This window comes from Sceloporus occidentalis, unplaced genomic scaffold (genome assembly GCF_023333645.1).
Source record: "Sceloporus occidentalis isolate IW3139 unplaced genomic scaffold, rSceOcc1.0.p SCAF_2, whole genome shotgun sequence".
NCBI classification, from domain to species: Eukaryota; Metazoa; Chordata; class Lepidosauria; order Squamata; family Phrynosomatidae; genus Sceloporus; species Sceloporus occidentalis.
The window spans coordinates 257,930,617-257,947,693 of record NW_028316982.1 but is presented as its reverse complement, the minus strand read 5'-3'; the positions used below and the strand labels follow the sequence as shown (position 1 = coordinate 257,947,693).

The 17,077-nt window shown below is 39.3% G+C and overlaps 1 protein-coding gene across 1 annotated transcript in view; it reads right to left on the bottom strand.

The window, feature by feature from the left end:
* Positions 1-204: 204 nt before the first annotated feature.
* The window catches only part of MRE11 (MRE11 double strand break repair nuclease), a 39,161-nt gene continuing 22,288 nt past the window's right edge, over positions 205-17,077 (bottom strand). The window contains exons 13-20 of the mRNA XM_089512831.1: positions 13,496-13,669; positions 11,903-11,965; positions 11,386-11,576; positions 9,659-9,738; positions 7,339-7,397; positions 4,326-4,393; positions 3,677-3,755; positions 205-1,345 (exon numbers count right to left, since the gene is read on the bottom strand). Of these exons, the coding sequence (XP_089368957.1) occupies positions 1,301-1,345; positions 3,677-3,755; positions 4,326-4,393; positions 7,339-7,397; positions 9,659-9,738; positions 11,386-11,576; positions 11,903-11,965; positions 13,496-13,669 (759 nt within the window). The 3' untranslated portion in view covers positions 205-1,300. The remainder of the gene's footprint in view (positions 1,346-3,676; positions 3,756-4,325; positions 4,394-7,338; positions 7,398-9,658; positions 9,739-11,385; positions 11,577-11,902; positions 11,966-13,495; positions 13,670-17,077) is intronic.

Here is a 17,077-nt window from a genome sequence, read left to right as displayed (position 1 = left end):
ATCCCTTCAAGTATTTAAACAGGGCTATCATATCACCTCTTAACCTTCTCTTCTCCAAGCTAAACATACCCAGCTCCCTTAGTTGTTCCTGATAGGGCATGGCTTCCAGACCCTTCACCATTTTAGTCGCCCTCCTTTGGACATGCTCCAGTTTCTCCACATCCTTTTTAAATTGTGGGGCCCAGAACTGGACACAATATTCCAGGTGGGGCCTGACCAGAGCAGAATAGAGTGGCACTATTACTTCCCTTGATCTAGACACTATATTTCTATTGATGCAGCCTAGAATTGCATTAGCCTTTTTAGTTGCTGCATCACACTGTTGACTCATGTTCAACTTGTGGTCTCCTAGGACTCCTAGATCCCTTTCACACGTAGTTTCATTCAGCCAGGTGTCACCCATCCTGTAGCTGTGGATTTCATTTTTCCGCCCTAAGTGCAGTAACTTACATTTCTCTGTGTTGGAATTCATTTTGTTAGCTTTGGCCCAGCTTTCTGTGGACTGATCTGCCCTGCCATCCTCAGAATATGAGCCATAAAAAAACATGACTTCCCCCACTGCAATGCAGCCTGTCTGTGTAGATACTGTAGCTCCCATACCCCTTCTTAATTGCTGCCTGAATTTATTTCCAAATAAACACAAGAAATGTTGATAAAAATATGAGGAAGAGAATACTTAATATACAATTTTTCTGTATCATATATTTAACATCTTTGGGTCTCCTGTTTCCCCAAGTGACAAAAGATGTATAAAATATAGTAATTATATTACATATGGACTTTTTGTGTGAAAAAATATTGTACCATTTAACATTTACCAAGACCAACTTAACTTTTAAGACACATACTCTTTTATGAGTAAAAATTATTTTCAAAATGATTTTTTTTAATTCAAAGAAACAACAGCTTTAATTTGGGAATAGAAATGAACTTAAGTAAGGAAACTACAAAATTCATTATGGACCAAAGGCACCATATAGGTGCAGATTTTTCAAAGGTTGGGGGAAGGAGGAACTGGACAAAACTGCCCTGCCTCTTTTGTTGCGAATGTGCCATGAGTACTGTTCTCTTCATACAAACTCTCAGTCCAACACAGTAAATATGTACATGTACTTCAGAGTATTTCATATACAAAGATTAAACCTTTATATAGGAAGCAAAACATTTCAAGGCAAGATCCAATAAACAGTGCAATGGTTAGGGAAAAGATTGCATACTTCTTAACATTCCTTTACAGAGATTCAGGAGTTTTCCCCCCTTCTGCAGCAAGTATCTTTCCATGCAATGGTTTCTGAAAACATCATCTGTTTCTTCTTGAAACAGTAGTACTCTTGAATAAGTCTTCCTGTAAATTAATGATAGATATTGCATTCATACAGTAACAGTGCAGTATTTTAAAGGACGTCAAACCTATTTGAATATATGGATAAAAACCCCACTCAAGCTTGTGAACCAACTGAGCTGTATTCATCAGCACCCAAGTACCTAATCCAGTTTTGTTCTTTTACATACGTTACTTCAGCACCTATGAGTAGAGACTGAAGAAATGGCTTCTGACCTTCAAAAAGTGTTGGCTTTCTACATCCTCAAAAATCTTTCACCAGATTCTCCTGGTTTGCCTCCACTATAAGTTGTGAATTTCTTATAGATTTTGCAGGCTTGTATACACAGCCCTGGGCACCTTTGACAGTCATAACAATAGTATAGCTTGCTTCCATCTAAATGTCATCAGCCTGCTGTCCTTTCCATTGATTTCTCAGATTTTGCTACATACTTGTCAGTGAAAATGTGCTCACCTACTGTGATATTTATTAACTTGAGCCCTGGGCTTACAGAACATGTTTCTATAGCTCTGTATTTCATTTAGACTTCAAACTGTGAGCACTTTTAACTTTGAAGCCAGAAAAACAGGTGGGGACACATTCTGGAAAAGCAGAATCAAGCTAACTCTCACCACAGTGTACATCTGAATGTCTTCCACTGTGTCTAATAGTAGTTTCCAATGAGTTTTTGGTTTGCTTTGGTTTGTTTTTGCCAGCTACTGGACAACTTTCAGGATTCAACCAAATTAGCCATCACAACTTAAGTTAATGTCTTTCTAGACTTGTGTTTCACCTTCTTATCTTCCTGGCTTGCAAACAAAGAGAAACCTAGGCTGAACTATACTGAAGGAGTACAGCAAAACAGATTAGCTGCTACTCACTTGAGAGGCAGGAGACTTTAGGGAGGAAAAGCAGAAAAGACCTCCTTTTGCACACACCTGTCTTCTATGACAAAAAGATAGTGCACTAATGTTTTAGAACACTAGGAAGTAACAAGTAAGGAGACATTTGTGTCTACTGGAACTGAAACAAAAGAATTTAAGCAGATGAATTTAAAACATTTCTCTTATACACGGTTTTTCTCACCATCTTCTTTGTTATTTGCCTATAAGCTGACTCCAACTTATGATGAATTTAATATTAGGCTTTCTTGGCAAGGTTTAATCACAGGTTTGCCAGTGCCTTCCTCAGGCTGACAGTGACACTTGTTCAAGGTTATCCAGTGGGTTTCCACAGCTGAGCAGGGATTCGAATCCTGATCTCCCAGTGTCCTAGTCTAACATTCAAACTATTACAATATGCTGTCTCTGATGTGAAGTCAAAGGCTTTCACGGCCAGAATCCATAGTTTTTTTGTAGGTTTTTCAGGCTATGTGCCAATGTTCTGGAAGAGTTTATTCCTGACGTTTGAAACGTCAGAAATAAACTCTTCTAGACCATGGCCACACAGCCCGAAAAACCCACTAAAACCTATGCTGGCTCTGATGCTGTAATCTAATGTGTTCTATTAATCCTTTTCAGAGACAATTGGTACAGTGAACCAAGGAGCTGGTATACCAGTTCTTAAGACAAATCTGAGGAGCTACTGTATTTATTCATATATAAGTCAACCCCATGTATAAGTTGAGGGCACGTTTGGGGCCAAAATCATGGATTTTGATATGACCTGTGGATAAGTCAAGGGTCAAAATCAGGGGCATGTAACAAAGGATCTAAAGGGGGGGAAAACACCACTTCCCTCCCTCCTCCTACCTCTCTGGACCTCTCCCAAAAGTCACAGTCTTGGCATGGAAAATGGGAAGACAAACCTCCAATTTCTCTCCCTTTCTCTCTCTCCTTCCTCCCTTCCCCACCAACCTTCCCAAGGCCCATGGCTTGCAAAAATAGGACACAAACCTCCAATTTCTCTCTCTCTGTTCCCTCTCTTTGCCACCAGCTTTCCCAAGGCTCACAGCTTGCAAAAATGGGGACATAAACCTCTGTTTTCTCTCTTTATTTCTCTCTCTCCTCCCTCCCCTTCTCACCTGCTTTCCCAAGGCTCATGGCTTGCAAAAAGGGGACACCAACCTCCAATTTCTCTCCCTTTCTCTCTCTCCTCCCTTCCTCTCCCACCAGCTTTTCCAAGGCTCACGGTCTCTGCATTGGAGCAGTATTACCATATTGAGACATATACTAATCAACTCAGGATTTTGGAGCCCATTTTGGAGCTTAAATTTTTCAACTTATGTACGAGAATATATGGTAATCAAATTACATATTCAACTGTTTCCTTTCTTAGCACACAAAAGCACTGTTCACTGATGTTTCAGAGAGAGAAGAAACAAAAAACATTAAGGGGAAGACAATTTTTCATACCTCATCTGATTCAAAATCTACTCCTCTTAATGCCTGGCTCTGTGAGCTGATTTTGCTGGATGCTGATGTGCTTGATAATCTAAACATTATAACAAGGGAAGTTGTCATCATCAGTGAAAGCATAACATCAACAACTATTAGTCTTATAACCACTGCACTGGCTGCCAACTTGTTTCTGTATTCAATTTATAATACTGGTTGTTATCTATAAAGCCGTAATAGGCTGCTGCCAAGATACATAACAGGCTGCTTACTTCCACAGGAACATGCCTACAATTTATAACCTTATTCAGAGGTCTTGCGGTATTTCTGGCTGCATCCCAACTGTAGAAGTCCCTCCTTTCAGATGCTTTAAAAGTACACTTTTGTTCCATTTGGCTCATTGCACAGTTTTGAAAAAATTGTTCTCTTGCTTGTTTTAAGGATTTTGTTAGTGTTTAAACTATCATTTGTCTACCTATATACCACTGTTTGAAAGTTGTACTTTAACTTGTCACATTTACAGTTGTTTCATCAGTATCTCAGTATATGAAAAAGTAAGAATTAATTAACTCCTCTAGCACTTAATAACTTCCTGCTTTTGTTATTTGTACAAATGAATTTCCATCTCCAAAGCAAACCGTACAGTCACAGAAACGACTGCACTAACCTTTGATTGACAGTAGAAGAAGGAGTAAAGGACACTTCTTCCGGATCAGAGTCATCATCTTCAATTGTCTGTTTGGGATAATAATAATGGCATATAATGAGATTTTCAATACAAACACAAAATTCTTCTTCTCAATTTGTTACAGTTTTCTGTAGCTTTTAGATAGAGTAATAGATTTCTTTTGATATTCTTTTATAGTGCATTATGAGCATCTCCTGAAGGAAAAGCGAACAACAGCATAAAGAACCACAAATGACACACCATTCCCTAAATAGACTAAGGAGCTTATACCATAGTGTTTTAATTTGCCTTACCTTTATCCAGATTAAATCTTAATTCAGGCAGCATCGTGATCTTATCAGTTTTTGCCATCTAATTTGCTGCTCAAATACGTCCTGGGTCCATCACCGCTTCCAGAGCTGCTCCTCCCAGCTCTTTTCGGATCTGGGAGTTTTCCTGCTTGAGAAAATGGCCGGCGGAGCGCTCCTGGAAGTGGCGATGGACCCGGGCTGTATTTGGGCGGCAAATTAGGTGGCAAAAAAAATCTGATATTATTAGGATATCACCCAAATTAAGGTTTAAACCAGACAGAGGTACGCCAAATTAAAACACCATGGGATAAGCTCCTTAGTAAGCCAAAACAAATGAAACATGTATAGTGAGAATACAGGCATGAATATAATCAATAATATCAAATTTTGACTACAAAAACATGTCAATATTCAGTAGAAATATAAAAAACCCACATTAATAAGTTACAACATAAATAAGGAAAGAAGCACAAGACATGTAGAATTTTGCTTCCACAAGACTGTGTGTTATTGTTACAGTTACCTTTCACTGAGTTTCTTATTTTCTCTGTTAATTTATACTGCACTGGTGCATAGTTTGATTTTAACTCTGACAATTTTTCACTTGGCTTTGCCCGTTAATTGTGTTGGCTGCCTTACGTTTGGCTTTCACAGACTTTGATACTGGTGATTATATAAACTTATCACCAAAGCCATGCTGTGTGTGTGTGGCATCCCATAACTGAACTCCATTTATTGCTTGCCTGCCTCTCGTATTTAGGTTGGCTGCTTGGCAATTGGTTGGTTTGTCATTACAGAATGTATTCACTGAGCTGGATTTATGAACTGTACCCTGAGCAAACTTTCCTCATTTGTATTGTGCATACACTGTGTCATTAGTGGTCCTTTCTGTTATGGCTTCTGCCTTCTGAGATCCTTCCTTTGTGTTTTGGAGAAAGGCAAACCATACACCTTTGAAATGATGAAGATTGCAATTCTTGTCTGGCTTAAATACTTTCATCAGCAATTTCCCCATCCTATCTCAGTTAGCCATCTCAAGTGGAACAATGTAGCTTGGGTACTATAGCTTGAATGTACTGTACCACCAATTCTGTCACAATGCAATGTCCATACCCACTCCTCTTGGCATTTCTAGAAGAAAAGACCAGGTCTGTGGAAGAAGTCCAAATATGTTTGGTATCACTGTTATAAAGAGTTCTGTCATGCCTCCAGAGCATCTTTGATACTCTTGAGACATATATTTAGTTCACATTATATTAGCTTTGCTATGTATTAGTTTAGAAGGGGAAATAGAGATCTACAGCTTTAAGAAAGACAAGGATTGTGGGAAATCCCAGGGTCTCTTACTGTCTCCCTCTAGTTATTTTCAGTGTGTAGTAAGATTTCAGCCAAGTCAGACCTGGAGAGAGTATTTTCCTTTGACAAAGATAAGTCCACAAAAGAAGAAAGATAGTCCTCAGAAGAAGAAAGATAAAACCCACAAAAAAGAGAGAACAAGGTATTTAAGAAAGACTATTGAGAGAGAAGAGATCAGTTTCATGTTATTTGTGTTTGTAACCAGTAAAACCTTTGAACATTTAAGAAATTTGTGGACAAGTCTTTTGTTCAGGCTATGTTCCTGAGAGCCAGAGGCCTTACTACACCTAAAGTCCATAGCATTGCTCTTCAGACAAAACAGTCAAAGGAAATCTCTCTCTCGGGTCCAGTCAAAGGAAAGTCAAAGGAAATCTCTCCCCCAGGTCCAGTCAAAGGAAAAGAAAGCTCTGCTAACAGAGCCAGTCAAAGGAAATCTCTTTCCCGGGTCCAGATAAAGAAAGCTCTGCTAACAGAGCCAGCCAAGAAGGGGAGTTTTCCTAGCCTACAGTTTGGAAGCCTAGATAGCAAAGGCCAGAGCAATTAAAGCCCTTTGCAACCCTTCCTGTGCATTCCAAGCAACACAAAACAAGTTCTCAACAATTTCTGGAAGCAGAACCTAATAAACCGTCCTTCCCCAGTGCCCTTTCCTTCTTTGGAAAGATAGTGTGAGTTGCTTTACTCTTTAGATCTATGGCAAGACTCTCTATCCTTGGTCATATATATGTCTAACAATCAACAACCTTTACCTGAATCTTACACACAAAAGGGGAAAAGGTTCATCGTGCAAATGCCAGAATGATCTCTGACTACCTCTGTAACTTCAAAGGTGAATGGTTAGCTCTTTGCTGGAGGATAGTGTTTCAAGAGCCACTGCAAAGAAAATTGTTCAAACCTAAGTACATGTATATGATACCTATGCTTGCACTATGTAGAAGAGAAGGTCACAGTTTAATGGTAGAACATATACTTGATTTGCAGAAAGTCTCAGGTTCAACCTTGTTATCTCCCTAAAGAACTGTTACCAGTTAATGGAAATGGAAATGAATTAGATCAGTGGTGGCGAACCTATGGCACGCGTACCAGAGGTGGCACTCAGAGCCCTCTCTGTGGGCACATGCACCATCGTCCCAACACAGAGTTCACTAGAGTTTGTCACTAGAAATCCAGAGGGATTTATCACTTTGTGATAAATAAGTAGGTTTTAGGTTGCAGTTTGGGCACTCGGTCTCTAAACAGTTCTCCATCACTGAACTAGATGGAGAAATGGACCTTATAGTAAGGAAATTTACAATGGTCCTACATATTATACACAAAGGAATCAGTGAGATCATAAAGTAGTTCCTCACCTCTGAATAACTCTTAGAAGGCATATTCCGGGAGGGCTGCTGCCTTGATGACTTAAATGCTAGAATTAAACAAAATGAGAAGTATTAATGCCGGAAATATGTGTGTATGTACAAGACAGAGTGAGCAAGAAGGGGAGAGAGGGAAGCTTTTTGAAGAGTTTACAGAAATATCACTGTATGAAAAGCCTCAAATGGAATAATTCATATTATCAATAGGTTTGAAACAGGTGACAATAAAAAACACACTAACTTTGAAAATATGCTTAATGCAACAAAGGTTGGAATTCTGATATATACTGAGTAAAATGTATTGATAGTGGAAAATTACAGGTCAGACAAAAAAAGATACCCTGAAATGGACAGCATATGTAGTTTTTAAAAAATCCAGTAATTTGTTTATATTTCACCTTTCTCCGCATGGAGACTCATAAAAATAACTTACCAAAGATAACTTATCAATCACTGAGGTAAATAAAATAAAAATTATTGACACACAGAATTGGAAAGAATCCTAGAGACCACCTAGTTCAGGTCCCACCAGTACAGGAATCCACATCTAAAGCATCCTTGAGGGGTGTTAATCTAACTTCTCTTGATGTCTCTGAGGTATTTAAACCTATACAAGTATACCTCAGTTAATTAAGTAGCTGTCTTCCTGGGCATTAATTCCTTAACAGAAACTCTGGTTATCAGAAGTAGAAATAACATGGACCATTGACAAGGTCTCCCATGGTATTATTGCAAAACAGCTAGTACAATGTGGACTACACAATGCCACTGTTAGGTGGATATGTAGTTGGTTGATGAGTAAACCAAAAAGGTGCTCAACAATGACTTCTCCTTATTTTGCAGAAGAGTGACCAGTGGGACCACAGGGTTCTGTCTTGGGCCCTGTGCAATTCAGCATCTTTACCAATGTCTTGCGTGATGGAATAGGGGGCATGCTTTGCAGATGACACCAAATTAGGAGGGGTAGGTAATACCCTAGAGGACAGGATCAAAATTTAAAATGTCCTTAACAGATTAGAAAGCTGGGCCAAAACTAACAAAACTAATTTCAACAAGGAGAAATGTAAGGTACAACACTCAGGCAGTAAAAACGAAACAGTATATGTGAAATGGATCTAGGAGTAGACCACAAACTGAACATGAGCCAAAAGTGTTAATGCATCAGCTAAAAAGGTAATGCGATTCTCGGCTGCATCATTAGAAATGTTGTGTCTAGATCAAGGGAAGTAATGGTACTACTGTATACTACTTTGGTTAGACCTTACCTGGAATACTGTGTCCAGGTCTGGCTATCGCAATTCAGAAAGGATGTTGACAAGCTGGAGTGTGTCCAGATGAGGGGGATCAAAATGGTAAAAGCTCTGGAAAACAGCCCTATTAAGAGCAACCTAAAGTGCTTGGTATGTTTTTGTATGTGCCTGGAGAAGAGAAGGTTAAGAGGTGATATGACAGCCCTGTTTAAATATTTGAAGGGATATCATATTGAGGCTGAAGCAAGCTTGTTTTCTGCTGATCCAAAGACTAGAACATGGAGCAAAAGATTCAAGCTACCAGAAAAGAGATTCCACCTAAACATTAGGAAGAACTTTCTCACAGTAAGAGTCGATCAACAGTGGAATATGCTGCCTGGGAGTGTGGTGGAGTCTCCTTCTCTGGAGGTTTTAAACAGAGGCTGGATAGCCATCTGTCAGGCTTTGATTGTTTATACCCGCATAGCAAGGGGTTGGACTGGATGGTTTTTGGAGACTTTTCCAATTCTGTAATTCTATGAATAGGGATAGGTTCCTACTCCACAGAAAACAAAACCAAGTTCAACATATTTCAGCAAACTTTTTATTTAGAACTTAGCAAATACATAACATGCCTTTAGATACAAAGGCAATCAGGAGGTGAAGCAAGCTAACTTTCATATAGTGAAAGCATCCTCAGATGAGTAAACAGCTAGAAGAAAGGAGAACATAATAGGGAACAACACACTGTGTAGCCATTTACTGTACTGTAATAATTTGCTGTGCTTCACAGTACAGCAAATTATTACAGTGGGCCACATTGTGCATTGCAAACTCCCTACTGTATTCTCTTTTCTTCTTGCTGCTTACAGACTTCACTCTCTATTGCTACCTGCAATAGTATCATGATACATTAAGTCTTTAAATTTGTCAGGAAAAAATGTTGCTTTTGTATTCACTTTTGGCACATGTATCCCCATAGAAATGCTCCCTTTTCAATATTAAAATGCTACTAAAAAAGTATGATAATCTCAGATATTCATGTTTGTGTGTATAATGATTCATCTGAATTCTGAACATACCATCCATAATTGACATGTTTTTTGCAGGAGAAGATACAGGCTTGTACATTCTACTCCTATTCATTTGGCCTTGGCCAGCACTTCCTGTAGAAAAATAAAAGATACTCAGATATTTAGATTTTTTCACTTATCTATCCATTAGCAAGCCAGTATATATATACAGGTAAAATGTCTTCTGCCTCAGTTGAGGTCATTACGTTTCATTTCAGATGTAACACACAATGGTCTTCTAACCCTGAAGCTGAGCTTTAGATCCTCAAACTAGGATCTAAAAACTGTTTGTGCTAACTGTGGTTTGTTACCATAAATTAATTCACAAATCACTGATAAGCCATACTCAGGGCCGCTACTCTGCCTTCAACAGGTTGCTGTACCACTGCAGACAAGAGTAAACCTATGAAGGCATATCCTGAAATGAGGGAATCAAATAGCTGAAAATCATGGCCTGAAAAGTTATAAATCTGCACACATTTATTTGCATTTGTTGAGTCTTCATCTTGCTATTTTTCAGGACTGATAGCCAAACCTTGTTTACTTTAAGGGTTTCCTCTTAACTGTTGAAATTGTCCAGGTGTTTGTGGATTTCAATGGCTTCCCTGTGCATCCCGACATGGTAGTTGTTGGCATGGTCCAGAATTTCAGTGTTTTCACTGGGCATAAAATACTAAAGCTCATGGGTACGTCACTACATTTGATAGTACTGATGAGAAATCTGTAACTAGGACAAGGAGCTACTGTTAGAAGAAAATATGGAGAAACAGACTGTTCCCAGTTGGCATGGGGGTCAGGCAAGATTGCATTCTATCACCCTATTTGTTCAATTTATATGTAGAAAATATAAGAAAAGCAGAATTAGAATTAGGATGAGGAGGAGTGAAGATAGGAAGGAAGGAACAACAACAATATTAGATATACAGACACACCATATTATTAGCAGAAAACATCACAGAATTGGAACAAATACTGAAGAAGATCTAAGATGAAAGGTCAAAGGCAAGCTTAATGTTGAACATAAAGAAAACAAAAATAATGACTACAGAAGAAATAGAGAAATTCAGCCTACACAAAGAACAAATTGAAATAGTTAAAGGGCTCCTGTACCAAGGATCAAACTGATCAGAATGGTGACTGCAGCCAAGAAATAAGAAGACTGGGAATGGGAAGGGCAGCAATGAAAGATCTAGGTAAGAGCCTAAAGAGAAAAGACTTCATTCAACTAATCACCAAAGTCAGAATTGTCCAAGCCATAGTATTCCCCATCACCATGTACAGATGTAAGAGCTGGATATTAGATATTGTGGACAGCTAAAAAGACAAGCAAATGGGTCCTCCAATAGATCAAACCAGAACTCTCTGTGGAAGCCAACATGACAAAACTGAGGCTGTCATACTTTGGCCACAGCATGAGAAGGCATGACTCACTCAAAAAGACAATAATTCTAGGAAAGGTAGAGGGCAGCAGAAAGAGAGGAAGACCACACACCAGATGGCTAGACTCAAGACTTAAGCAGAGCAGTGGAGCAAAGGAGGGCTTATCCACAGGGTCACCATGAGTCGGGGGAGACTCGAGAGCCATTAACAACAACCAATATTGCCCTTGGTATGAGAATATACATATATACATTCAAATATGTATATGTAAATATATAAATAAATATATTGTCACATGAAACTGTGAATACTGACAGTTCTTTGAGAAAGTGGTTGATTAATAGAATGTAAGGTACTGGCCTCTTCCTCTTCGAGATGCTCCTTGCGCTGTGGTGTTCTGGCCTCTTCCACCTCTTACTCGACCTCTCCCTCTGCCTCTTCCCTGGGTAGGCACAGAAGAATCATCTGAATCCATGAGGTCATTGTCACTGATAACAGGAGCATGGTCATCACTTTGAGATCTGTGGGCTTTAGCCCTGTTTATAGCCTAAGTGAAATGAAACAAACCATGTTAATGGGATGCACTCACTAGAACAAAGCACAGAGTTTACTATCTGTCTGATAGGACTAAAGCAAATTTGGCCTGGAAGAGAAAAAGTGAAACTTAGAGATATAGTTAATCCTGAAGACATGAGATATCAGAAGAAAGAAATATGACAAAAGGAAAAAAAATGGAAGTGAAAGTGAAATAAAAAGCATTGTAATATTAATTTTGGAAACTGTTGAGTATTGAATTTCTCTCTCTCTCTTCATGAATTTTTAGTGAATTAGACAAATATATCTGTTGGCCCAACCCACTTCATCAGAAATTACCTCACGAACTTCTTCATCCTCTTCAACTGTATTCTGTTTTCTTGACTCTCTAAAGCGCTGCACCTATATCAAAGTAGTAAAAGTAAAGTTTAATTTTTTTTCTCGTTAAATCACTGGTCCTCAAACAGAAGGCTAGACCAGCCCACCCTCTGATTTCCTCCTGCTAACAGAAAAATGCCTTTATAATTATACTTTCAGCTATTCACTGGTTGCAAATAAACAGTGCTGTATCTTTATCCTTACTTTTAATTTTTGAAAATGCTTTTATACAGTTATATTAGTGCTTTTAACAGGATAAGTTGTTTAATTCTTTTAAAAATCTCTTTATTATCTTGTTTAGTTTTTAGATGCATTTTATTTAATTTGTTTTGGGCCCCCTTGGGTCCCATACCGGAAGTGTGGGAGATAAACAAGTAAAAACAAATGTGTGTTTTGGACCAAAAAAACCACCCATGTTCAAGTGATATGCCTTTGGCTTAAGAACACAGGGTACGTGCAAACTTTATAAAACCACTTTACTTCAACTTTGCTTTGCTATAAACAGGGAAACAAACCATGAAGATACATGTTACCTGCATCTACATTGTACAGTCTGGAACAGGGGACTGTAAAATGGCTTTCAAACAATTCAGGATTCAGAAACCACCCTTAAACCAAGACTTCCAGAAAGTAATTTATCTGAAAACCATTAACTTGTTGTTGCTGTGTGCCTCCAAGCTGACTCTGACTTATGGTAATGCAGTCACAGCATTGTCTGTTAAGTTATAATAATAATAATAATAATAATAATAATAATAATAATATCTTTATTTGTATCCCGCCCTTCCAAACGATCAGGGCGGCTTACAATGATGCAACAAGTGCAAACAGAATACAAAGGTTAAAAACATATACACAACAGCAACAACAATCTAAAAACAACAATAACAGCCCCTTAGCCCATTAGCCCAACCTCATGGCCACGGAAGAGGAGGGAGGCCCACAGGATATTTACTCGGGGAGTAAATATCCTTTTTATTTAGAGGCAGTCTAGCATCATCTTAACGTAAGGCTGACCTAGGTCAAAAACACACTGCAGAAATAATCCCGTTTGAGATCGCTTTAACTGCCCTGGCTCATGCTAGGGAATTCTGGGAACTATAGTTTTGTGAGACATCTAGCCTTCTCAATCAGAGAGCTCTGGGGCTACAATAAACTACAATTCCCATGATTCCACAGCATTGAGCCAGGGCAATTAGAGATTTTGAACTGGATCATTTCTGCAGTGTTTTGGACCTGTGTGTGACTTGCCCGAGATCGCTCAGTGGATTTCTATGGCTGAGGTAGGATTCGAAACCTGGAGTCCTAATCAGACATAATGGCAAGGTATAATTAGCTGCAGTTTCCTCGCTTCTAATGTTTCCCCCTTGCCTGTGAAAAGGTATGATGGATTCTTTGATTTGATAATGTGAAATACACCAAAGCCATCCAAAAGAAAATTGGATGATGTTGTGCTAAACTTTTCCAGGTTGTTAACAGTTGTAAAATTCAGTGTCTTTCCATCTCCTATGTTCCCACTGACATTACAAGAAAGAGAATTCATTCCCTACAAACCTCTTCATCAATTTTTGCTTCCTCTGCATCAATATGTCGTTCCTTCAGAAACCTCTGTGTCTTTTCTAGTTGGAATTTCACTAACTCTTCAATGGCATCCTTTTCTTCCTTGTCTACAAACTCCTGTACTGCTTCTCCCATGCCCCGTTCAGTCAGCAGGGATAGCTGCACTTTCTTGGAGAGACAAAGACATATTACTTAAAAGAGATGGTTTTGGGGAATAGTATTCAGTGGTAGCAACTAGCTAATTAAAAACAATGAAGTTAGACATTTTCTAACAAAAGGGTAATTTAATAAAAATTATGTTTAACTTGATTGATTTAAGTTGGATTTTCAGCATCAACTTAATTCCAGAATTAAGCAATTAAATTTAGTTATTAAATAACTAAATGTGAGACTATGGCCTGTTACAGACTGCCAAAATAAAGCTGCTTCGGGTCTCTTTGGAGGCATGCTATTTAAATGATGCATGCATCCTAAGAATCTGGAAGCTGCACCAAAGCTGCACTCCAGTGCTTAGGAATGGAGTGTGGCTTTGGCGCGACCTCCGGACTCTTAGGAACCATGCATCATTTAAATAGCATGCCTCCAAAGAGACCCAAAGCAGCTTTATTTTGGCAGTCTGTAACAGGCCTATGCTAAAAATGTAAAAAGTCTTACTTTTCCAAACTGGTTCTTAAATAAATATAAATGGCTATAGAAATCTTTTAGTTACATGATTATTATATTATATTTAAGGGTTAAAAGCTAAGAAGAAATGTTTAGATGTGTGGTGACCATGAACAATCAACAGCCAGAGGATGAAGCTGAGGAGCTTCAGCTGCTGAGCATAGTAACACAGAGTGTACAAGGTCATTCTACTGCCAGCGTGCAGGAAGCCTGTAAGATGAACATGTGTCTGTTTAGACAAGGGGAGTTTTCTGGGTGGCACAGGAAACTGGTAACAGCCATGAACGGAAGAGGCTGGGTTTTAGGACCGCATGGCATTGGGCCTATATAAACTCAGAGGCTTCCAGTAATTGGTATTGGGTTTTGTGAGAGGAGTGGATTGTGAGTTCTGTGTAGTAAAAGTAGCGTTGGATAATTGGTTTGCACTTGTAAATAAAGATAAGCACTTTCGGGAGTTCGGCTTGTCTGTCGTTAATCATCAGAAGCCTGGTGAGAAGCTGAACAGTTCCTGGTGACCTGCATCCCATCATTTCTGGAAGACAACCATCTGCTGTTACCTTTGCTGAGGGCTGAGGACACGCTTCCAATATACGTCAGATACTCTGCTATATCCTGACAGCTAAAAAGGTAAAAAGTCTTACCTTTCCAAGTTGGTTCTTAAATAAATATAAATAGCTATAGAAATCTTTTAGTTACATGATTATTATATGACAGTTTAATAAATAAATAAACTTTATTCTTATACCCATCTTTCTGCAGCAGCAATCAATTTAGTTAACTGCAAAAGTTAAAAGGCTTTAAGTAAACAAGTAATAAAGAAATTTAGAATGGAGCTGCTCTTCTTTGCTTCCAGGGAGTCTTCCTGTGTTCTATACCACCAGATATTTGAGAAACACTCCTCATCCAGGAAACTGAATATTGAACCTCTTAACAGAAGTGCTTGCTATCAGCTTCGGCTGATACGCCAGCTGCGACCTTACCTGGGCCGAAGGGACCTTGAAACTGTGGTACATGCTCTGGTAACCTCTCGTTTAGATTTCTGTAATGCATTCTACATGGGGCTACCCTTGTACCAAGCCCGGAAGCTTCAGTTAGTACAAAACATGGCAGCCAGACTGGTCACTGACACATCCAGGGTTGACCACATAACACCTATTCTGAAAAATCTTCACTGGCTGCTCATTCACTTCCGAGCGCAATAGAAGGTGTTGGTTATTACCTCTAAAGCCCTACATGGCTTGGGCCCGAGATACTTGAGGGACCGCATCTCCCCATACAATCCGCCCCGCACACTCAGAACATCAGGGAAGAATCTGTTGGAAATTCCATCTTCCAAATATGTCTCCACATCCCAGATGGCCTTTTCAGTGGCGGCCCCACGGATTTGGAACAGTCTCCCCGAAGAGCTCCGTCTCATTACCCCCCCTAGAAACACTTAAAAAGAGGATTAAACCCTTTCTTTTTTGCCAAGGCTTCCCCCCCCCCCGAGGAATGAAATTGAGCGCTCTTGATGCCATCGATTCTCTGCCTTACCCTGTGAATGATTGTGTTTTATATAATTGTATTACTTGTTTTTATCTATTTTTATGAGATGTTTGCAATAGTTTTATAGTCTGTAAACCGTTTTGATCTATAGAAAAACGGTATACAATTATTATTATTATTATTATTATTATTAATAATAATCCCGGGACTACTGTTGGGATCCACATGAATCCCATTGGCTCCCAATGGGAACTAGTAACAAAGGGGGAGAAGAAAGAACTGACTTCTAAGGGAGGGAAAAAGGGATGCAAGAGAAAGGGCCTTGATGGGGTGGATGGGAACAGAAGGTGTTTCCTTCTCCCCCAAGCTCAAAACAGGGCAAAAATGATGGTGGGATAGTAGAGCAAAATCACCAAATGCATATTTCTCAACTTCAGTTGGGGTTTTAGTGCAAGTTTTTTCTCTCTTACTTAAATGGCAATTAAATATAAATGTAATAATTAACTTTCCCTACTTCTAAGATTCTTCATCTGAATAATGATTAACTAAATCATCCAACATTTTAAAATTTTCTATCACTGGTGGTATTATTCAAACAGGGGCTACTTCTAAGATGAACACAAACATAATTCTGTGTTGGTTCACCTAAGTTCCATATTACAGAGGAACCAAAGTTTGTGCACTTCTACACTTCCTTTCTTCAAGAACCCCCTACACATTGCCTAAACAGTACTCTCAAACCAATGTCGGTCAGCTGGAAAACAGTCACCAACCCACAGTCTATGCAAACAAGCTTTCAAATCAGCTTCAAGTCATGGAACTAATATCCTAGGACTGTGGCCACTCACACCATGGATTAATAGATCTTAATTTAGGCCTGGAACAGACCGCCTGAAAAGGGTGGCCTGCCGGCAGCCTTTTTTCCTTCAGAGGAAAGCCGCAGCCGCCAAACCACGCAGCCTCCCTGCGGAGGAAAAAGAACTCATGAAAAGCGGGTTCTTTTTAGGCTGCAGGGGCAGCCTAACAAGTGCGCCACTGGCGCACTCGTTACATAAGCACCGTGCGGCTAACATGCGGACGCCATGCAGCACTTACGTAACAGTGGCGGCAATCATATGTTCTAGGGTTAGGGACAGTGCGGTTGCCGTGCGGTCCCCAACCCTAGAATCGGTGCTGGTACGCCGCTTTATGGCTGTATGTACCGCGTCTTAGACACCTTTTGAAGTTACATAAAAACTATAATCTCCTTTTATTTCATCTTATTTGATGCTGAAACAGACTAACACTACAACCCTATACAGGTATTCAATACACATTTCCTGTAAACGTACAAGATTGACAGGTGCACTAGCCACTTTATGCCTAGATTTAATTCAAATCACCCTCGACAGATGAAGGGTGATGGGTTGAATCATACCCAATATCCAT